This window comes from Lynx rufus, unplaced genomic scaffold (assembly GCF_022079265.1).
Source record: "Lynx rufus isolate CCGP_SWC_20201006 ecotype Redwood Valley unplaced genomic scaffold, mLynRuf1.p SCAF_11, whole genome shotgun sequence".
NCBI classification, from domain to species: domain Eukaryota; kingdom Metazoa; phylum Chordata; class Mammalia; order Carnivora; family Felidae; genus Lynx; species Lynx rufus.
In genome coordinates this window covers 68,076,978-68,098,598 of record NW_025814825.1, presented here as the reverse complement: position 1 = coordinate 68,098,598, position 21,621 = coordinate 68,076,978, and the positions used below count along the sequence as shown (strand labels likewise).

The 21,621-nt window shown below is 61.4% G+C and overlaps 1 protein-coding gene across 3 annotated transcripts in view; it reads left to right on the top strand.

Moving 5' to 3' along the window:
- The window catches only part of STK32C (serine/threonine kinase 32C), a 78,632-nt gene extending 57,573 nt beyond the window's left edge, over positions 1-21,059 (top strand). Inside the window, exons 3-12 of one of the 3 annotated variants that reach the window (XM_047072761.1) lie at positions 9,704-9,855; positions 12,509-12,682; positions 13,569-13,606; positions 13,707-13,925; positions 14,009-14,112; positions 14,777-14,893; positions 16,152-16,277; positions 16,361-16,492; positions 19,923-19,990; positions 20,921-21,059. In XM_047072761.1, the coding sequence (XP_046928717.1) occupies positions 9,704-9,855; positions 12,509-12,682; positions 13,569-13,606; positions 13,707-13,925; positions 14,009-14,112; positions 14,777-14,893; positions 16,152-16,277; positions 16,361-16,492; positions 19,923-19,990; positions 20,921-21,059 (1,269 nt within the window). Of the gene's footprint in view, positions 1-9,703; positions 9,856-12,508; positions 12,683-13,568; positions 13,607-13,706; positions 13,926-14,008; positions 14,113-14,776; positions 14,894-16,151; positions 16,278-16,360; positions 16,493-19,922; positions 19,995-20,920 lie in introns of those variants that run through there. The other 2 variants (XM_047072762.1, XM_047072763.1) reach the window with 2 other exon arrangements.
- Positions 21,060-21,621: the final 562 nt, after the last annotated feature.

The following is a 21,621-nucleotide window of genomic DNA, read 5'->3' as shown; positions in this document are numbered from 1 at the left end:
CGGGCCGGTCGAGCCTTTCCAGCCGAGGGTGGTCGCCAGCCCTTTCGGGGGAGCCCCGTGGCCAATGTGAAGGACGCCAGGGTGGAGCCCAGGGCCCCTCCCGGACAACTGTCGAGTGCCCGGCGGCCCGTGGGCCTCCTAGAAGTGGTGTGGTCAGGCCCCGGCTGGAGGACACAGCGGGTCAGAGGGGGCTGCAGTGGGGCCACGTGACAAATGGCCCGGTTGGCAGGGACAGAGGACAGCGGGTGTCAGGTAAGGGCAGAGGCTGGGGCCCAGCGGGCAGGGTCTCCGACACCAGAAGGAAGCAGGGTATTTTCAGAGGCGGGCACCTCCAGAAGGTGCGGGGAAAGGATCCGTGTCCTGGGGCCGCTAAGGAAGTGGTACAGCTTCAGGGCCTCCGACGACAGAAGTGTATCTTCCCACAGCTCTGGAGACCAGAAGTCCAAAGTCGGTGTGTCCTCTGGGCTGGGTCCTCCTGAGAACCCACAGGAGGCAGACTTTGCTCTGTTAGGGTTTGCCGCTAAGCCCGAGTAGTCAGCTGACATAAGACGCGTTTATTTAGTGCAAGTCTTAGGTGGCCCAGGAGCCCTCGTGAGGTCATGGAGACCCAAAGAAGTGGCTGGGCCCACGTGTTTTCACGTCGGGTTGGACAGAGGCAATGTGGAAGAGTAACCACACTCTGGGGGGACCGGAAGGTGAGAAGCAGGTCTGTCCAGAAGTCTCTCGGCCTTACCTCCCTCCTGGTGCAGGGGGGACATCTTCCACCATTGTCCGCGTGGGGCGTGTTCTCTGTTAGGAAGGAAGGGGGCGCCTTTCTCGCACCTGCTGGTGTTGTAAATGTCTCAGCTCATGATGTTGTGCCCGAGTGGCGAATTTTAGCGACACCCCCGCCCCCTTGAAGCTCCCCCAGAGCGTCACAGTCCAGGCGCCGAGTGGACAGTCTGCTCTATCACTCGTCAGTCCCGAGAGTAGGTCAGTTCAGCGAAACGGGTTTCAGCGTTGCAGGTGGTGTCCCCGCAAAGCCACGCCTGTCTCTAAAGTGTGAGCAGTTGGGTATTTAATGAGAAGCGTTTCTGTGGAAACGAAGACAAAACAAAGGTTGATGTCGGACTAAATCATAAACCCAGACGGACTCTGAGCCCGGAGGGCGGTCAGCTGAGATTTTAAGTGACTGGTCTCAGTGCCTCTGGATGGTGGAGGGAGGAGAGACGGGGGCAGTGGGTGCGTTTCCTGGTGTTTAGTTGGAATGTCTCTGGTGGCCTGGGGTGTCGCGGGGAGCTTCCGGAGTGGCCCACGCAGCCGCGTGCACACGGTCTGCTGGCGTGCTTTCTCTGAAGTTATATCAGCTTGTCCAGCTGCTTTGGGCTTTGGGAAAAGGGCAGTTTTCATTTTTAGTTTTTCCAAGTCAGAAAGATCGGGGGGGGGGGGGAATGTGGAAATGTTAATTATTGACAGAACGCACAAAATGGCAGGAGGCGGTTTACAAGGAAGAAGCGTGGCACCGCGGACACCCCACAAAGGGTATCATCGCTTTCATCGAAACAAAATTCTCCCCCACAGTAACCCCCATTTTCATTAAAGACGATTGAAGTCAGACTAATTTTTTTGCAAAATAAGTCAAGGCTCATCAAACGTGGCCTCATCAGTTACGTAAGTATGGCGAGAATAGTGACTGACCGCATAGGCCCTTTTAAGTCAGCGTTGCTGGAACTTCTATGAGGAATCTCGGATCAGATGTAGGCTCTTGAGGCTAAGAAACCAGGTCAGGCTTTGCCTTCAGGACCTAGAAATTTGGATGAATTCCTGTCTTCTCCGGGTCCCCAAGGTGCCCTGGGATTCCTGGGTCTGTCAAGAAGTGACGTCTTTACTCACCTGCAGGGCCAGGAACCCGTGAGCAGGCATCAGGCTGGCATTTCCGGGCCCGTGGTAAGCGTGGACCCCGTCAGCTCAGAGGAGGAGTTTCTCACGTCTGGCCGCGCTTTCAAATGTGGCCTCCCGGTCAGTCTTGGTGATAGAACCAATGGTTTTAATCACGTCCTACTGCTAAGGGAACAGATTCCCGTTGAACCTACACAAATCATCAGCGCGAAAGTCAGAGTATTTGGTAGCAGTTGCTAAATTTTGGAGGAATCAGGTGGGGAGAAAAGCCAAATGTCCCCATCCCATTCCAAAGCTATAATCTACCAGACGGCTGGGAGCTATAGACAGCTTGAGAGAAAGGAGAAATAGGATTTCTTAAGTCTGGAAAACCAAACATTAGGGAACCAGCCATGTTTCAAACAAAGGTCAGAGATGTGGTGATCTCCCTCACGGGTTCCTTCGGTCCCGCGTAATTAAATCTGGTGTGCTCCATCCTGGGCTGTCGGCTTCTTTAGAGTTTCAGAAGGTCTCCTCTGGCTCAGGGCCATGATCACACAGTTTCCAGAAACCTCTCTCCCAGGGTCCCTGTGGAAGCCGGTCCCGGACTTCCTGCAGATGAAACTCTCTCGTCTGTACGTGGTTCTAAGAAGCTTTCCACGAAGTGTCGGTAAACCAGTGACCATCTCCAAACAGGGACAGACTGAAAACAGCCGTAGTTACAGATCTGATGACAGTTTATTGCAAAAGGTGGTGCAGTTGACAAGGAAATTAGGTTATTTCTACGGTACGTGACGTTTTAAGATAATTGGAATTACGACCGATTAAACAACCGCTGAGGATGTTGATAAGCTTCCGGTCATTTTACATAACTTCTGAAACATGTATATCACGGCACATGTGCACACAAATGTAACGTAAAGATTTAGCAACACTTCTAACTTCACCGTTTCCCTGTGTCACTTCATGCGTCAAATAAGCCTAATTAATGTAACCTCTGTATTTTTATAAGGAGAAATAACAAATCTTTTTCCTCAGGGACGCTCTGAAAAGCCCAAAGTTAGTTTGAGGTCAAAAAGACTATTTTATGTCTTTATTTTTTTAATTTTTTTATTCATTTTTTTTTTAATTTTTTTTTTCAACGTTTATTTATTTTTGGGACAGAGAGAGACAGAGCATGAACGGGGGAGGGGCAGAGAGAGAGGGAGACACAGAATCAGAAGCAGGCTCCAGGCTCTGAGCCATCAGCCCAGAGCCCGACGCGGGGCTCAAACTCACGGACCGCGAGATCGTGACCTGGCTGAAGTCGGACACTTAACCGACTGCGCCACCCAGGCGCCCCTTTATTCATTTTTGAGAGAGCGTGAGCAGGGGAGGGGCAGAGAGAGAGGGAGACACAGAGTCTGAAGCAGGCTCCGGTCTCCGAGCTGTCAGCACAGAGCCCGACGTGGGGCTCGAACCCACGAACCGTGAGATCATGACCTGAGCCAAAGTCTGATGCTTAACCAACTGAGCCACCCAGGCACCCCAGTTTGGAAACTATTTTTAAGTAGCCATTTGTTATTGTGGAAAAGTTCATTTACAAACTTTTGGTCTACTTACATCTATTTAATTTTTTTCTCTTTTTGGTAATTATGCTTGGATTGCTCTCAAAAATTTCATGAGATGTTAAACAGCTACGTACCTATCTTCTTCAGTTAGTATTATTATTTTTTTTGCCAACAAATTTTGTAGCATAGAGGTAAAATGAACTTACTTGACTAGTAAAAACCCAGGTGGAGAAAGTTGTACGTCCGCATTATATCTAATGTCAACAACTCTGAAGACGCATCTGTGTTCGTTATGGCAGCAAACTTAAACTAGCTTTTCTCCACTGAAGATTTCCTAGATCACGTGAACTTAAAAAAAAAATTGGGTTAGTTTCTGTATTTCTGAGAGTTTTAGAATACTTAAGCACGTAATACTTCCTCACTTATTTTCCTTCAAGCCGCCCAGATGAACTGTTACAAATCCTTTGGCCACACCCATCCCCCCGGTGGGAAATGTGCCACACGAGGCAGGTGTGTGATCATATAAAACTCACTAGTTTATGAAAGACCAGTTGGATCCAAAGCACATTTCTAGGGGCGCCTGGGTGGCTCAGTCGGTTGAGCGTCCGGCTTCGGCTCAGGTCATGATCTCATGGTTTGTGAGTTCGAGCCCCATGTCGGGCTCTGTGCTGACAGCTCAGAGCCTGGAGCCTGCTTCGGATTCTGTGTCTTCCTCTCTCTCTGCTCCTCCCCTGCTCCTGCTCTGTCTCTCTCTCTCCTTCAAAAATAAATAAAAACACTAAAAAAAAAAAAATTAAAAAAAAAAACGCATTTCTGGAAGTTGAGGTCGCCTGTGTCCCACCAACATTTTAACCAGCTCTAGTGGAAAAGACTTTTAAGAGGGTTTCACTTGTCAGTTTAGTCCCAAACAGCTCCCTTCTTGTTTCCCTCGATTGGAAGTCGAGTTATTTCGCCAGAAGCTTGTATTTCCTCCAGAGGGCTCGCATCTAGCGAAGAGACCACCTGTGCATCTCAAAGGCACCAGGAAAGAATGTACATTTTCATCAAGGAGTTCTGGGATGTCTTTTCCTATTATCAAGGACTTAGGGTAAATTTTAAGTTTTTCTTTCCCTACGGATAGGGTAGTCCAGTGACTTTTTGTGGTGGGGGCCCAAACGGGAGGGGTTGGTGCTGAGGGACTTTGGTCACAGTCGCAGTGAGGGACCGGCATCTGGGGTTGGGGGAGCGCAGGTGGAGTTTACAGGGGGTGTGGGCTTGACTCCCGGCTCCTTCTCACTATGGAGGCTCTAAGTAGCAAGACATCCCTGTGAGTCTTCCGTTAATTTAATCTCCCCACAGGCACTGCCAGGACATTATTTAGGATGAGGGCACTCTAAAAAATCCTTTTAGGAATAAAAGTCCAAATCTTTAAAGGCATACCTATTTTAATGGGATTTTAAATCAGCTGGCCTTTGTATGGCTTAAAACCAATTAGCCTTTTATGATTTAACAAAGGACACAAGTGGTGTCCCCAAAGAGGGCGCAAATGATGCGGGCCTCCCAAGGTCCAGACTTTCTGCCAACGACAGTAAGAAGGCCAAGAGCCTTGTTGTCACAGGAGGTCAAAACAGCTTCGGGCTCCCATGAGGTAGGACGCCTTAAATCACGGACCTGCCGGTCTGTCACTGGACCGGTGATGCTGGACACTTTCCCAGCACGAACAGGACACGTGGGGAGAGATGACGGTGGCCCCTGTGGCCTCTGTAGGACAGGGGACACAGAGGACAGCATCGGGAGGCTGAGGATCTGTAACCCGCCGGCCCTGACTCCGAGGCTACACGTCACGGAACCAGGTCTTACAATGATTTTCTCCTGCCCCTCTGAACTTAGAAAAAGTCACTGGAGACACCCTCCCTCCTCTCTGGAGCAGGCGGTGGGGACGGAGAGCTGACCTCAGGAAGGGAGGACCATTGCCATCTGTGGGGCCCATGTCAGGCTCTGGGCGGGGGCCACCCAGGCCCTTCCTGCCCTGTGGTGCTGGGGCCCATAGCCGGGTCTGGAGGGGGGCTCCCAGGCCCTTCCTGTCCCGTCGTGCTCCCCAGAAATCATGAAGACAAAGCTCTGCCTCCACCCCCTCCAGGTTTTCGGCTGTGATCAGTTGAGCTCTGAACCTTCCAGGACCCAGAGCCCAAAAATTCAGGGAGTCTGTGTCTGGGCTCGGCTCGCCCTGCCTCCTTCTGGCTGGGAAGGGCCCTTGAGCTGTGGGTACTGGTGGCCCTGAGGTCAGCTTGCTGCTCGGCTGGGCTCCACCTCCCCCCGGGCCCCTGGCCCAGCGAGCTGAACCCCATCAGCACCGCCTACGCCGATTTCCTTGGAGATGGCAGGAGGGACCGCATGGCCGCTGTGTCCCCAGCCACGGGGCCGCACGCAGCGAGCCTTTCCAGAGCACCTTCAGATGCACGCCGGAATCCGCTCTCCCTCCATGTCGGCGCACAGACAAGTGGGCCTGACAAAAGTTGGGGGGGGGGCACGCAGATTTGCCCTTAGGATGGCTCACAATCCGCTCTCCCTCCGTGTCGGCGCACAGACAAGTGGGCCTGACAAAAGTTGGGGGGGGGGGCACGCAGATTTGCCCTTAGGATGGCTCACAGGCCCTTTCCTGGCAGCTGCTTGATGGAATCCGCTAGGGTGGCCAGGCTCTGGGGGCAGCACAGGCCTTCAGAGCCCCGGGGGACTCAGCCAGGCTCAGAGCCACCGAACGTGCCCCCTCGGGTGGAGGCGGAGGTGTTTCTGGAGCTCTGGGCTTCTCCGCCAGTGACCCCGGCCAGGAGCCCCTGTGGGCAGTCCGCCCGCCACCGTGGGGCCCCTCAGATCGTCAGCCAGCGGGAGAGAACTCCAGCCGTCCCCACTCAGCTCAGAAATCTCGAGGAAGAGCGTCGGGAGAGCAGAGGGGACAGCGGGTGATTTGGCTTTTAATTGCTGTGATCACACTTGATCAGACGCATTTGCATAATTGCCTAGAGCTGGGGTCTCGAGGCTCCTTCAGTCTGCGTTTCTGGGTGACGTCCCAGATCCGAGGCCTGGCTCACCGAGACACGGGGGAGCCGGTAAGCCCACTCTCTGGGCCGCGTTGACAGCTTCCGGGTGTGGAAGCCCGGAGAGCGCCTCGGCTGCCCATCCTGTGGACGAACTTCGGGCCGTTTGGCTGAAATGAGAGGAAAGATTCAAGAAAGGGAACGGTTCTCACACTAATGGCCTTGTCTGCGGGAGAGGCTTTACAGACCTCGTGGTCTGGCCTGGCCTCCATCCAGTCTCCATCCGTCGAGGCCCCCGAACCCTGCGTCTGCGCCCAGGGCATCCCCGACGGCTCGGAAGGAGAGCGTTTCACAGCAGAGGTGGATCACGCGGCCCAGTGACACCGGCTGTCCCTCACAGCTCCCAGGACGTGGCTTCCTGAGGCCACTGCGACAAATGACCACACGTGGCGGCCCCTCCCTCTGGGCGTCACGTTTCTGCCGTGGACTGAACTGTGCCCCGACTTCCCATGTTGAAGCCCCCCTCCCCGTGTGATGGTATTTGGAGGTGGGGGCTTTGGGGGGGGCTTAGGCTTAGCGGAGGGTGTGCAGGCGGGCGGGTGATGGCGTCAGTGTCGGGCACCTGTGGAGGGGAGGGGAGGAGACCAGAGCTCTGTGCGTGCGCCCACGGAGGACAGGCTGCTGAGGACACGTGAGCACCGGAAGCGGGCCCCCACCGGGAACGGAATCTGCCAGCACCTTGGTCTTGGACGTGCAGCCTCAGAGCTGTGAGAAACGAGTCAGTTACTGAAGCGGCCGGGTCCGCGCTGCCCGCTCTGGCCCAGACACCCTGCGGCTCACGTCTCCCACCGCCTCCTGCTCATGAGGACCCTGCTGAACAGTCCGGGATGATCTCCCGGGAAGGTCACGTGTCGCGGGGCTCAGGGACCAGGACGTGGATGTCTTTGAGGCCATTGGCCAGCTGAGCGTGGCAGAGACAAAGCCGTGGTCAGTGGACGCGTGAGCACGAGAGGTCCTGACTTCTCACAGGCTTGCGAGCCAGCGTAACGTTCACGTTTAGCAGGTGGGGAGAGGGAGGGTCAGCCGCTGGGGAGGCCGCTGGACAGCCGGCGAGGAGCGGATGACGGAGGACGGGCCCAGGGACGAGGGCGGCCCGAGGGCTCCCGGACAGGGGTCTGTCTGCTGTGTGTGGCCACAGGGGCCGGGAGAGCAACGGGGGGATCCAGGGGGCGGGGGCAGCCCTGTGGCTTGGGCATCTCTTTCTCAGACCCAGCCTGGCGCCCTGCCTCATCCCGGTCAGCAGGGGTCCCCGAACGTGCAAGGTCCCCACGGGGGAGCCGGCGGGCACAGTGGTCACTGCCCCCGTCCCCACCAGCAGAGCTCTGCCCGTCCCCACGCCCCTTGGGGATGTTTTTATGACTGTTTATGCTCCTGTCAGAGAAGTGGCCCCCGCTGTTCCCTTTGGGGGACAGTCAGGAGGACGGGGATGGCTCCAAACCTCTCTCTGCGTGGGAAGGCCTGGCGGCAAGGTTAGGGCAGGACATTGGTCGTGGCCTCCCTTCCCGGCCCTGCTCTGCCCCCCCTCAGGGACGGGGCTCCTGCATGTCGCCCCCCCCCCCCCTCGAGTCTGGGCAGAACAACAAGGGTGGGGGCCTTGACTCTCACGGCATCAAGAGCAGATGGGGGTCTTTGGACGCCCGAAACGACGCAGGTCTGAGGTCAGGTCCCCGGCCCCGGACTGCGGGCTTTCTGGGGAGTCAGCCCAGCCAGAGGCAGTTGTAGGCAGAGCTCTGCGGGGGTCTCGGTGGCCTGCACGGCCCCTGGGCGGGTTTGAGGTGGGAGCTGCCCAGGCGCATCACGCGGGCGTCACGCAGATGTCACGTGGGTGTCACGCGGGCGCCACGCCACACGCCTTGCCCGTCTGGGGCTGGCAGGGAGGTGTGCCCGGTGCTGCTGTGCCTCACGAGGGTCCTGTCCCTGGCGGATGGGGGGATTCAGCACGCAGGCTGCTCAGTTGTGTCCGGCACCCCGAAGCCAGCAGTCACCGCTGCCTCCCCACCGTGGGGCAGCGCTGCCACCAGACGCCCTCACGGTGACGATGCGGGAGCCAGAGTGAGGGGCGGTGCGTGCCCTGTGCTCAGTTCCGGTTCTGCCGCGTCGGGTACGTCATCGCCGCGTCCGCATTAAATGGCACAGCCTCGCGGTTTTGCTTGGCCTTATGAAAGTCGTCACACGTGCTTAACAGTGTTTATAAATACAGTTTCAGTGGCCGTGTGGCATTTCGTTGAGCTCACTTGCCCGGTGTCCATAAGGTTGCTGGATGCCCAGGTTGGTTGAAAGTCTGTGATGAGCGGTTTGCTCAACTGGTAAACATCTTCTGAAAAAAACCCACAGAACACCTTCGTGTCTTAGGATGTGTTCCCAGGTGAGGGACCGTGGGCTTCACCCAAAAGGGCTGCATCCCGCGGGTTTGGCCCGCGACCCTGATGCTCACTGACACTTCCGGTCAGGTCCAGGCCACCTGCCTTTGGGTGGGCCCCCCGACAGTCTCCCCGCTCCTCGAGTTCCCCCAGCTCCGGCTACTTGAACACCTGGAGCCCAAAGGCTGTGGGGACCCTCAGGAGTGACTTGGACTTTCTGTCAAGAGGTCCCTCGATGACTTGAGTGGGGAACGTGGCCCCCGGCCTGTGATTTTGTGCGTTAGCCCCGTTTGCTGTTGGAGACCTTTGTCCGTGGCTCTGATGGACGCCCCTTGGCCACTCGGGCTCGCACGAGTCTGTGCTGCTTCTGTGGTTCTACTGTCCCTGCACCCCCACCCTCTGCCCAACATGCAAATGCCGCCAACATCGCGAATGGACTTCGCAGCTCCGTGCTGGGTGGGATTAGCACTTGAGAGCCGTGCAGGGGCCCCGCCATCGTAGGAGGGTCCCTGTTGCTCTGGGGATGGTGGCTCAGGGGTGACGAGGACAGCAGCTCTCACGCCTGGGGCCTTCCCAGGTGCAGGGCTCTGGCTGAGGGGTCTCCCCACTTCGTCCCCAGCGGCCCTCCAAGCCAGCTGCTGCTCCGAGCCCCAGGAAGGGGCAGTGGGTCACCACTGGTGGTGGGGGTGGGGTTCCTGGGCCCCAGCGCCGTGCTCCTGGCTGGGTCCTGCCTGCTTTCCGCAGGCGCCTTGCACAGGAATTTGCCCCACCAAAGACATTCAGTCGTTCCCGAGTCACGTCTGCCGTGGCCAGCGTGGGAGGTGGGGTGGTGGCATCCACCTGAAGCGCTCTCTGCCCCCAGGTGTGCATCGTGCAGAAGCGGGACACGGAGAAGATGTACGCCATGAAGTACATGAACAAGCAGCACTGCATCGAGCGGGACGAGGTGCGCAACGTGTTCCGGGAGCTGGAGATCCTGCAGGAGATCGAGCACGTCTTCCTGGTGAACCTGTGGTGCGTGAGCTCGCCTCGCGGGCACAGAGCCCAGGCTGGACCCGCCGCCACCCTCCCCTGCCCCCGGCACCCCTCCCCGCTGCTCCCCCCTCTCCTGCCTCTGGGATGCCCTGACGCCCACGGCCCACCCCCACACGCTCACCTTCAGGTTCCCCAGGGCCAGCGCCGTCCAGGTGTGCGCGACGCACGTGTTGATGCAGGTTTCCCACCCACGGGAAGCCCAGGCTTTCCCCGGAAGGAGGCCTGTGGCCCCTGGAGTTTCTGGCGCTAAAGCCAGTGGGGGAGAGTTTTGGGGGCCTGAGTTCCTCCCTAGAATGGTCGCCAAGACCAGCCCCTGAGGGGAGGCAGACACAGGCTGCAGTGAGATCACCCTCCTCTCTCTTCCGTGAGCGTCGGGCTGCACGAGAGTCCTCCCCGCCGGGGTCCTCCCCGAATCTTCCCTGACGGCCTCCCGTCCTGGGGTCTGTGCTCCCCGATGGGCTCACAGACCCGGTGGCGTTCCCGAGGGCCCTCTGTGGGCACAGGTGCTGCTGCAGCTGGGAGGCGTGTGAGAGACGAGCCTAGCCCCGCCCCCACTGGGAGGGTCCGTTAGCCCAACATGGAGGGAGAGGCCGCCCGAGCGGCATCGGGACCGGAGGGAGGCGGGGATGGTGCACCGTTGAAAGTGACCTGGTGCTAGCTCCTGCAGGACGCACTCAGAGCCGCAGGTCCCCCTTCGCTTATTCACCTGGGCCGCAGCAGGTGGGAGGGTACCGCGCCGTGGACAGCAGCCCGCAGCCAGCTCTCCCCGTCGGAACCGGAACCGTGGTCCCGCTCCGGGGGGAGACCGGGCAGGAGGAAGGAGCTGGCTGTGCGTGGGGGGGGGTGGCCTTCCCCACGTGGTTGTGGGAAGAGGGCGAGGTGCTGAGCAGGGCCCAGGGCGGTGGAGCCCGGCTGCCCGGGCCTCCTCCAGCCCCTCACCCCTGCACGCGGCCCCGGGCCTCCCTCACTGTGGCCCGATGTCCCTACGAATGTCTAGTGTCCAGGCAAGCAGAGGGGCCGGCGGGGCCACACGGTGTCACCGTGTGCTCCATGGCGGTCTTCTCGGCATCCTGGGGCCGTGGTTCTAAAGCTAGGGGCGTCCAAGCACCCCTCGAACCCACCCGGCACTCTGTGCCGGCCAGGGAGGGCCTCACCGGGCCGGGCCTGCTTGCAGCCTCTCAGGAAGGGGCTGCCGTGTGTGGCCGACCCTCAACCGTGACACCGGCCCTGGGGCTTGCCGAGATAGAAGACCCAGGACTTCCCACCTGGGGGGCCTCTGCTTCCCTCCGCACCCTCTGGGGCTCTCTCTGGGAGGCCACGTGCCTAGTGGCCAGGAGCACGGGCTCCCGCGTCAAACTCCTCCTGCCGCGGCAGACGACATCCCGTCTGTGGAGCAGGGGTGGCAGTGGTCCCCAGTGCAGAATTAGCGACGCACGTACACGGACAAAGTGGTCCACGTAGGACGGCTGAGGGACGTGACCCGTCAGCATGATGTTTTCCTGCCCTGCTTCTGCGGCCAGCACCCCAGCCCCACGGGCGGGCCTGCCAGGGATGCCTCCCGCCACCAGGACGGGGCCGCCGCAGCCTCAGCTCCCGGCGTGGGAGGCCGCCTGCTCTTGTCCACTGCTCCCCAGGACTCCTGGCCTGTCCCGGAGCCTGGCCTTCCGAGTCCCTTTGCCCTCTGGTCCCATATCCCCTCCCCAGGCCACCTGCCCCTGAGATGAGGACAGGGTGGCTTCCGGTGGGCAGCGAGAGGAACATCACGTGAAAAAAATCAATTCTTTGTAACTTTCTTCTTTTTTTTAAGCTTATTTATTTCGAGAGAGAGAGAGAGAGAGAGAGAGAGAGAGAGACCACGAGCAGGGGAGGGGCAGAGAGAGAGGCGGAGGGAAAGAGAGAGAGGATCCAAACAGGCTTTTTGCACTGTCAGCGTGAAGCCTGATGGGGGCTCGAACCCACGAACTGTGAGATCATGACCTGGGCCAAAAAAAGCTGGACGCTTAACCGACTGAGCCCCCGGGCGCCCCGTGACTTTATTTTGGAAAGAGCCAGTTGCTCAACAGTAAGACTGCCCTCTGAGAGCTCACAAAAGAAATTACAAAACGGAAGGAGGTCCTTAAATGTTGTCTTGTGACTACCGTTATCTCCGTCATCACCACTGTCCTCATCATCACCATCCCCACCCCCACCCTCACCATCACCACCGTCCCCACCACCACGGTTGTTAGAAGCGGCCCCTTGCCCAGCACTGCCTGAGCATTTCGCCTTGAGGTCTCCATTCCTTAAGGTCCTCCAAAGCAGATGCTTTTATCCCCTTTTGAGAGAAGAGGGGCAGCAGGGAAATGGCCAGAGACGATGTATCCTTCTCTCCACCGGTCACTCCCATGTCTCTGCCCCCAGCTGGGCTTCTCCCATCAGGACAGGCCCCTCCATCTTCCCCAAGGGTCCCGGCCAGAGCGGCTCCCGAGCAGGAGCCGGGTCAGCACCCCGGGCGGGACCCTGCTCCCGGAGAGTGCCCGTGGGAGGTGGGGGTTCGTCGGGTGTGGCGTCTGTGGATTCCATCTGTGGACGGAACTGCGACCCCGGCTCCCCAGCCGTGCGTGTGTGCCAGGTCCTCCCCCGGCGCCCGCAGGTACTCCTTCCAGGACGAGGAGGACATGTTCATGGTGGTGGACCTGCTCCTGGGCGGGGACCTCCGCTACCACCTGCAGCAGAACGTCCAGTTCTCCGAGGACACGGTGAGGCTGTACATCTGCGAGATGGCGCTGGCCCTCGACTACCTGCGCAGTCAGCACATCATCCACAGGTGTGTGCCTACCTGACGGCCTCCCGGGCAGGCTCCTGCCTGCTCTGGCCACCCCCCGCCCCCAGGCGGGGCACCTGGGCCAGCCAGCGCCTGGCTCCAAGGCTGCGCACCTGATGTCCACCTCGGGGTGGGTCCGGGGCGAGCGGCCCCGGCTCGGCCGGGATCAGGGCGGCCCTCACCTGGGCTGTTCGGCTGCCGGGTCCCCGCCACCCCTAGCCGGAGTCCGTTCGCTCATTGCCGTGCCCCTGGGGAATCGGGCTGATTGTAACATTAGCTGAAAGCAGATGAAGTTAGGAAGACAGAGCTGCATCCGCAGAACGAAACGAGGAGGCCCATGTGGTACATTACGAAGCCAAGTAGATGGGGTCTCTGTGCGTCTGCCTGGGGGTTCTGCTGTCTGGTCACAGTTCAGGCAGCGAACGTTTACCGAGCAGGGTGAGGCCTGAGGCCAGTTGGTGCAAGGCAGAGGCCCAAGTCGTCAATTCTGTGCAGCCCCGGGACTCTGAGGAGAGGCCAGCCCGGGGGGGGGGGGGGGGCTGGGGAAGGGCCAGCCACGAAGGGGGGCGCTGGGAGAGGAGCCAGCCTGGGGCGCTGGGGACGGCGTTCTGCTGTCCTCTGGGGGTTCTGGCACGCTTGTGTCCAGTACGTTCCTGCTGTCTTCCTGGCCTCACCCAGGTGGGAGGGGCACTTCACCAGAAACCGGAACGGCTCCCTTCACCTGGCTCGGTCAGAATTGCCGGGTGGCATCTTCCCAAGGCCCACTTGGGTCTCTGGGGCCTCTGCCTTGAGTGGGGAGGGGCCGTGAGGGAACCGCCAGCCCTGCCCGGGACTGCAAGGCACGACCAGGGCTCCCGGACCATCTCCCCACTTCCTGCTCCCGCAACAGGGACGTCAAGCCCGACAACATCCTGCTGGACGAGCAAGGTGAGCCCGCGCTGCGGGAGGCTGGCCGTGGGGGCGCGCGCCCCGCCCACGGGATGCGCCGCAGCCCTCGGGACACCGGCTGTGTCTTCTCTCCTCGCAGGGCACGCACACCTGACCGACTTCAACATCGCCACCATCATAAAGGACGGGGAGAGGGCCACCGCCCTGGCGGGGACCAAGCCATACATGGGTGAGCCGCGGCCACCAGCCTCGCACCCGCCCGGCCAGCCTGCCGTAGCGCGGGACAGGCTCGGACAGACGCTAGGTGACGATGTGAGAGCTAGGACACACTCCTGGGTCGGCCCACCGCCCACACCAGGTGGGGGAGGGTCCCCCGGGCGGTCAGCCGGGGAGGGGACCCGCGGTTCCGGGATGCTCAGTGGCCTCTCCCTCCCTGGAAAGCTCCGGAGATCTTCCAGTCCTTCGTCAGCGGTGGCAGCGGCTACTCCTTCGAGGTGGACTGGTGGTCGGTGGGGGTGCTGGCCTACGAGCTGCTACGTGGATGGGTACGGAGCTCCTGGGGCCGGGGGCTGGCCCTCGACCTGAGCTGGCTGTGTCCCACGGAGGTGGGGGGGCCTGAGTGCCTGGGAAGGGATGAGGCCGTCCCTGCAGGTGCTCAGGGACAGTCACCCGTTCCGTGGACGCACACTTCCAGTGCAGTGTCTATGGAGAGTGGTGCCTGACCCAGCGCAGGAGGGAAGCCACCATGGGCTCTGGGGGGGGGGGGGGGGGGAAGGGGAGGGGCGCTGCAGGGCCAGGCAGAGGAGAGAACTGTCAGTGGGGCTGCGTCCTTGGGACCTTCCTGTGGGGTCCCCCTGCTCTCACCCTCTAGCCCTGGGAGGCTGGGGCCCTCCCGATCCCTCCTGGGGGGCCTCCAAGGCCCTGCACCCTCAGCCACGCTGCAGGGCCCCAGCCTGGAGGAAGGTGGCCCCTCCTGGCCTCCAGGGCCGATCCGCCCAGGCCGGGGCATCCATGGGGGTGATGTGCTTCCTGCCCGGCCAGAGGGACGGCCTGTCCTGGCCAGTTTCCCGGCCTGGACGCAGGCACGGCCCAGACCCGGCATCTTCCTGGGAGCGGAGGCCGCGCTATGTGTGTGCTGGGGGTGGGGCGCTGCCTCGGGGGCCTCTGGGTGGCGGGGCCCCTGCCGCAGCACTGCCTCCCCCGCCCCAGAGGCCCTACGACGTCCACTCCAGCAATGCCGTGGAGTCCCTGGTGCAGCTGTTCAGCACGGTGAGCGTCCAGTACGTCCCCACCTGGTCCAAGGAGATGGTGGCCCTGCTGCGGAAGGTGAGTCCCCACCCCCCCCCCACCCCGCGCTGAGGAAGCACCGGCTTCCTGCGTGTGCACGTCCGTGTCACTCCCGCCGGGCTCTCTGTCATCTTGCGGTAGCTGGGCCAGTCCGAGCACTGGCTGTGAGCCGAATGCCACGTGCCCATCACCAACTAAATCCCATGACCCGGCATCACCCCATTTCACAGATGCCCAAACTGAGGCGCAGGCCCCCCTGTCACACGTGTCGGGGGGAGGGTGCGTGCAGGCTCTGGCCTCCTCTACCCCAACCTTCTGCCAGACACGGGTGGCCACTGCCCTGCTGCCAGCAGTCGGGCTCACCCCCCGGGAGCACACGAAGAAGACCCCAGACCCCCCTTGCACCCCCCGCTGGCTGAACAGGTGGCTGCAGCAGCCAGGGGACCTCAGTCTGGCAGGGACCCAGGCCAGGTGCTGCTATCACAGTGCCTCGGTCCGGTGTCCAGGCCTGGGCTGGGGCTGCCCCTCAGCCGGCCCCACCGCTTTCCACTCAGAGAGTCGCACACGGGCGCCTCCGGGGTCGGGACCGGCCGTGCAAGAGCTTGCAGGACACACAAGGCCCAGCCGGCCCCCGTCTCCTGGCCCACAGGGCCCTCCCTGCATGTCCCCCCTGCTGCTGGAGACCTTCGCCCCTGGAATGACAGACGGGCAGCTAGCGGCCTCTCCCAGTTCCTGAGAGGCTCTTAACCCAGCCTCCACCCCACCCGGCTCTGCCCACCCCTGCCCAGGTAGCTCCCATGGTGGACCTGGGCCCCAGAGACCCAAGCAGGGAGTAAGGGCCATCCGTGCACCAAGCCTCACGCCTCAGGGACGCCTGGGATAGGGTTCGCTGCCTTCTCTCTGAGACAGGGACAGGGACAGCATGTGAGGGGACACCCAGCCGCACTGACCCGACCGCACACGGCACCCCGAGGCTCCCAGGGGCTGTGTCCACTTAGTTCCGGTCTTGGGGCCCTTCCTGCCGTTCACCGGGCCGAGGCTGCCACCTGCTGGTGACTCTTAGTCAAAGGTCCCCGTGGACCCCACACGCCCTCCACTGGCCTTGGGCTCCAGGGGCTTGGCCAGATTGTCCCCCTGGCCACATGACTGCACTGATCTGGAGTCAGTGCCCCCTTTCCTTGCCTGACCCTTGGGATCCTCTTAGTGGGGTGCCCTGGCCTGGGGCAGGTGGCCGGCCAGCTGTGGGCGCCAGGGCTGTGCTGGGCGTGGGCGCCATCTGACGTGGGTCGTGTTCCAGCTCCTCACTGTGGACCCCAAGCACCGAGCCTCCAGCCTCCAGGACATGCAGGCGGCCCCATCGCTGGCCGGCGTGCTGTGGCAGGACCTCAGCGAGAAGAAGGTGGCACCAGGCTTCGTGCCCAACGTAAGCCTGCGGGCGGTGGGCGGGGCCCCAGGTGGGCGGGCGCCGACGGGGTGGCGGGGCTCAGTTCCCATCCCCCCCCACAGAAAGGCCGCCTGCACTGCGACCCCACCTTTGAGCTGGAGGAGATGATCCTGGAGTCCAGGCCTCTGCACAAGAAGAAAAAGCGTCTGGCCAAGAACAGGTCCCGGGACAGCAGCAGAGACAGCTCTCAGTCTGTGAGTGGGGGGCCTGGTGTGGGGTCCCCCCCTCCCTCCGGGGCACCACCTTGAAACCCAGCCCCCGGCCGAGCCCCTGGCTTCCTCTCCTCAGCAGGTGGAAGCACCTCGAGATCCTTCCTGCTCCTGGTGGAAGGGCTCCCGGGCCCGCATCACTCCCACCTCTGCCCCCAGGGGCACACGCATGTGTCTTCTCTTATAGGGACACCCATCACCCACGGGTTAGGACCCACCCTAACCCCGATGACCCTCTCTTTATGTGACTCTGTGTCACGTTCCAAGGAGCTGGGAGTTAGGACATCACTCTGGGGGGACACAGCGAAACCCACAGATACCCCTCGCCTGCCCCAGGTCACAGAGCTTCTCCCGGGAGGGTGGGGGCGCTCCTGGGGAGCTCGCGTGTGAGCGCGGGATCAACCCTGCACCTGTCCCCGAGGGACAGCTGGTGCTCACAGAAGCAGCTGGGGTATAGGTGCAGATGGCAGCAGTCACAGCTGTGTCCCTCCTGCCCCTGGACCGGTCTGGGTCGGCAGAAGACCCCAGCCCTGGTGCCGCCTCCTCGGGCCTGCTCCCGGGCACAGGGGTCAGGCGGGGGCCGGGTGTCAGCCACGTTCAGCACACTGCCCGGTCCGGGCTGGGGGGTACCCTGGGAGCCTGGACTCTGGACTGCTGGTGGCGGCCCCTGGTGTTCAGAGGTGGGACTGCAGGTGTGGCCCCGCACGTTTCTCTCTGGGGCTGTTCTGTTGTGACCGTGGGAGCACGGACGGACTCTGAGCCGCTCACGCGAAAGCACCGGAACCACACTCCTTATCTTTTTATGATTGCTAAGAGCCGTTCACCTGTCCTGAGACACTCATCGGAGACATGAGCTGCAAATAGTTTCTTCTGTTCGGTGGCTTTCTCTTTTCTCGCCGGGTGGGGTCGTTTGCGACATGTTGATGAAGTACGGTGTCTCCACTCCTGCTCTCTTATTTTGTGCGTCTGGCGTCTTACCGAAGATTTCCTTCTGCGCTTTCTTCTTCGCATTCTGTCACTTGACCTCTCGCGTTTAGGTCTGGGGTCCGTTTTGAGTTAACTTTTATGGGTAGCGTCAGGTCCACGGTCACTCCTGCACGTGGATATCACTCATTCATGTGCTGAAGACGCTGCTGCTGTTTTCCCGTTGAACTGCTTGGCATGGCTTTCAAAGACTAATCAACCCAAAATAAGCGTTTCCTGGAAGTACAGTCGTCCACCTCGGGTGCGTGCACGCTGGCCCTAGCCCCTCCCCTGTGGGCACTGGAAGGGTGGCCCTGTCAGGTCGGTGGCTGTGTGCCGCACACAGAGCCGTGCATGGTCCACGCTGGTAACATGCCGCCTCGGGCTCCGCAGCTGTGCCTGGAGCTGCCCTGGGCCACATGTGCCACGGTCCCCATCGTCTGCCCTGAGCCAGGTGCCAGGTCTCCATAGTGAGCGGGAGGGTAACAGGGAGTGGCGTCCTTGTGCCCTGGGGGCTCGAAGGCAAAGGTACAGACTTACAGTCGTGACGGTGGCACTTGTCACTGCCATTCCATTCTGGTGCGGACTTGTTTATGTAGATCTAGGCTGCTTTGTTGGGGGGGTGCAGTTTCAGGAGCCTCTTGGCCTCGTGCATGGTATAGCCGTTACCCCACAGATCCAGGACCAGCTACGAGGGCTGTACCAGAAGCCAAATGAGCGGATTTTGATTATGCACTCAGGGCGGGGGTGGGGGGTGTTGGGGGCCAGCCACTGGGCGGGGTGGGGACACTTGCTCCCACCCAGCTGCAAGGTGGGCGTGGCCAAGCGTTAGCTCAGACCCTGTATCCAACAGACTTCCAAAGGTACACCCGGGAAATGGTGTGAATTTCCATCAAGGTGGCTGGTGACAGCTTTCTCTCGTACCCTTGATCTTACTGTGCATGTGTGCGTGTGTGTGTGTGGGTGTGTGTGGGTGCGTGTGCGCGAGCATGTGTGCACATGTATGTGCATGTGTGAGCATTGTGCACATGTGTGCACGTGTGAAAGTGTGCGCACGTGTGTGCACGTACGTGTATGCACAGGGGTGCACGTGTGTGAGCATGCTTGTGCGTGAAGGTGTGCGCACGTGTGCAAGCATGGGTGCACTGCGTGAGCGCGTGTAAATACGTGTGTGCGTGTGCACGGAGATGTATGTGCACGTGCGATGTGTGCGCCTGTGCACGTGTGTGAGGATGTGTGCACATATGCGTCTGTGTGCATGGGTGCACGTGTGTGTGTGTGTGAGCATGGGCTGGCTGTCCGTGTCCCTGGCCCTAGGAGCGCTGGGACCCATTGGACGCCGCTAGACCCGGGCGCAGGGGGACCTGCTTCCCGCTGCACGGTGCGGCCGGTTACAGGGCTTACTCCCACTTGGCTGGGTCCGGATAAGTTGGGTCCAGGCTCGTGGTGTTCTGGCGCACCATCATCACCGTGGCCGCCGGGGGGCTCAGTTCTAGAGCAGCGTCTCCTGCAGAGCCCAGGCGGTGCCAAGCTGCTCCATGGTGCCCTGCCCCCTCACCAGCTCAGTCGTTAGCGCCTGGCTGAAAGGAACGTCCTCTGGGCCCCCCGGAGAGCATGGTTGTCTGAGGGCGATCAGTTCTTCGATGTTGGGTCTGTCCGCCCTTTCTGGCTGCCCACCTCTCTTGAGACAGCACTCGTCCCGGGCTGTTCTGGAATCTTCAGCGGGCCATCATTCCTTCCAAGTTTCCAGGAGCTGCCCGGCAGCATGTTAGACCCCCTCCAGGGTCCTTGCCCGGGAGTTGGCTCCCGGCCATGGGAGGACGCCCCGCACCCACACTGTCCCTCCTGCGTATGCCCCACACCCGTCAGGCCTCCGGGCACCCACCCAGCCTCTGCTCCTGCACCAGGCGGTGCCCTTCTGACCTTAGCGGGTCTCACACAGGCCCTGCTGCTGGGGGCAGGTGGAGGCAGATGGGTTGGGGGGGGGCGGGGAGGTGCTGCTGTCCTCCGGCGGGGAGGGCCCTCTCGTGGCCACATGTGTGCACTCAGGCCCTCCCAGGCTTCAGAGGCCAGCTCTGTCTCCCAGGACCTTGGCTTTGATGCAGGGAGGGGAGGGAGCCAAGCCAGGTGTGGTTTTTGGCCCAAGTTTTGTCCTGCAGACCTTGCCTTCATGGTAGCGCCTGCCCTGAGGCAGTGGCTGGGCTTCCAAACTGGGCACCCTTTGGTCACTGGCTGAGGGTCGCCCAGGAGACGCACACTCCCAGATGTTCGGCTGCCTGAGGGCAGAGTTTCTCCAACAGCCCGGGTCAGGTCTCCACGGAAAGCCACAGGTGCAGGCCACAGCAGGGGAAGAGACAGGCTGGGAGGGGCGCTCGGGAACCCATCTGAGGGGAGGGGAGGGGAGGGGAGGGAGTCTAACAGCATCCATTACATTCATTGGTGTGTCTAACAGGAGAATGACTACCTTCAGGACTGCCTGGATGCAATCCAGCAAGACTTTGTGATTTTTAACAGAGAAAAGTGAGTGCGTGCGCTGGGGGGCGGGCAGCAGGGCGCCAAGAGGAGGCGGAGGCTCTCTGGGCCACACGGGTCCTGAGCCCCGGCAGCCATAGGGCATCGGGGGACCCGGGAAGCAGGTCCCCACCCTCCCAGGGAGGGAGAGTGGGAGGCCCCTGCTCAGGCTTGTGTGGGAGGGAGGGGAGCTCGGGAACTTGCACTTCTAAACTGAGGTCTAACAGCCAGCCTCTCCCGAGGAGAGACTCCGCGGACTTCCCAGCCGGAGGTGATGGCTGGGCAGTCCTGCAGTCACACGGACTGATATCCCTCCCTCGTGCACGCCACAAACTTTCCTGAATGTCAGGGACCATGGGACAGAAAGGGCACAGCTGGTTAGCAGGAAGCTATGACAAGCCTCAGACAGCTAAGACACCTGCTGCAGTGGAGGGAGGAAGCCCAGCGCTGCGGGCCCAGGAGAGGGGTGGTAAGGTGCAGCACGGAGGGCTTCCTGGAGGAGGCAGCTCTGCACTCCGGTGACCAGGACGATGTGTGGGCACTGGTTTAGGGCACTGGCTGCCATCCTGGAGGCCGGAGGCCTGGATAAGGACACTCAGGCAAGCTCTTGACAAGCTTTGTTCCAAAACTGCTGACCCACAGGACATGCCCTTAAACTAGGTGTCCTTCTCGGCTCTGGCTCCCCAGCCCCACTGTTGCAGTCTGAGGCCTCAGCGGTCAGGCAGGGTGCTGCTGGGCTGGGCTGACCCCTGGCCCACCCCACGCCCATTCTCTGCCCCCCTGCGGTGCCTGGAGGGGCACTTCTTCCGGCGAGTCCCTGGGGGACCCACTCTGCAAGTCCTGGGCCAAGGCCAGGGTTGGGGGTGGCCAGAAGCGTCCTGCGGCTGCCGGCTGCCGGAGAGGCTGCAGAAAGCCCCTCCTTGTGTTTCCCCCCCACAGGCTGAAGAAGAGCCAGGACCCCGCGAGCGAGCCGCCGCCCGCCCCCGGGGCCGGAGAGGCTGCGGAGGACCGCGAAGGGACGCGCCCCGCCCTGTCCATGTGCGGCCCCATCTGCCCCTCCCGCCTCACCGAGAGTTAGCTCCCGCTGCTTCGCAGACTCAGGTCTGCCAGGACAGGACGGGGTGGCGGGCAGAGGCCCAGCGTGGACATGCCCCGCCGAGCAGCCCGGCCGGCCCCTCCCAGCACAGACCCCGGGCCTGGTGGCCCCGCTGCTCCCTGGCCTTGTTTGCACGGGGACGGGCTGACTGCCGAGCCTGCTCGAGGGCTCTCCGTGGCCCATGGCAACCGCCGGGAGTGGGGGACGCGCGCCGGTGGCTCCGTTACCTGCAATGGTGGCAGGAGGCCCGCGGCCTCCGCTGGTGCCCCCCCACCCCCACCCCTCCGGCCCACCACTGGCAAGTCACAGAGGCTCCAGTGCCACCAGCCTCAGCTGTACATAAGCCCTCGGCACCGGCCCCGCCGTCGGCTGCCGGACGTCCGTGCACTGGCTCCCGGGGGCGCCCGGAGTCTCGTGCGGAAAGGTGAGGAGTGTTTTTATAGACACACTGTTCTGGCGACTTCTGCTGTGTTTCTGTACAGTTGTCACCTCTGAGCATCACGACCTAAGAGCTGCTCGGTGTCCAGTGTCGTGCGTGTTGTAA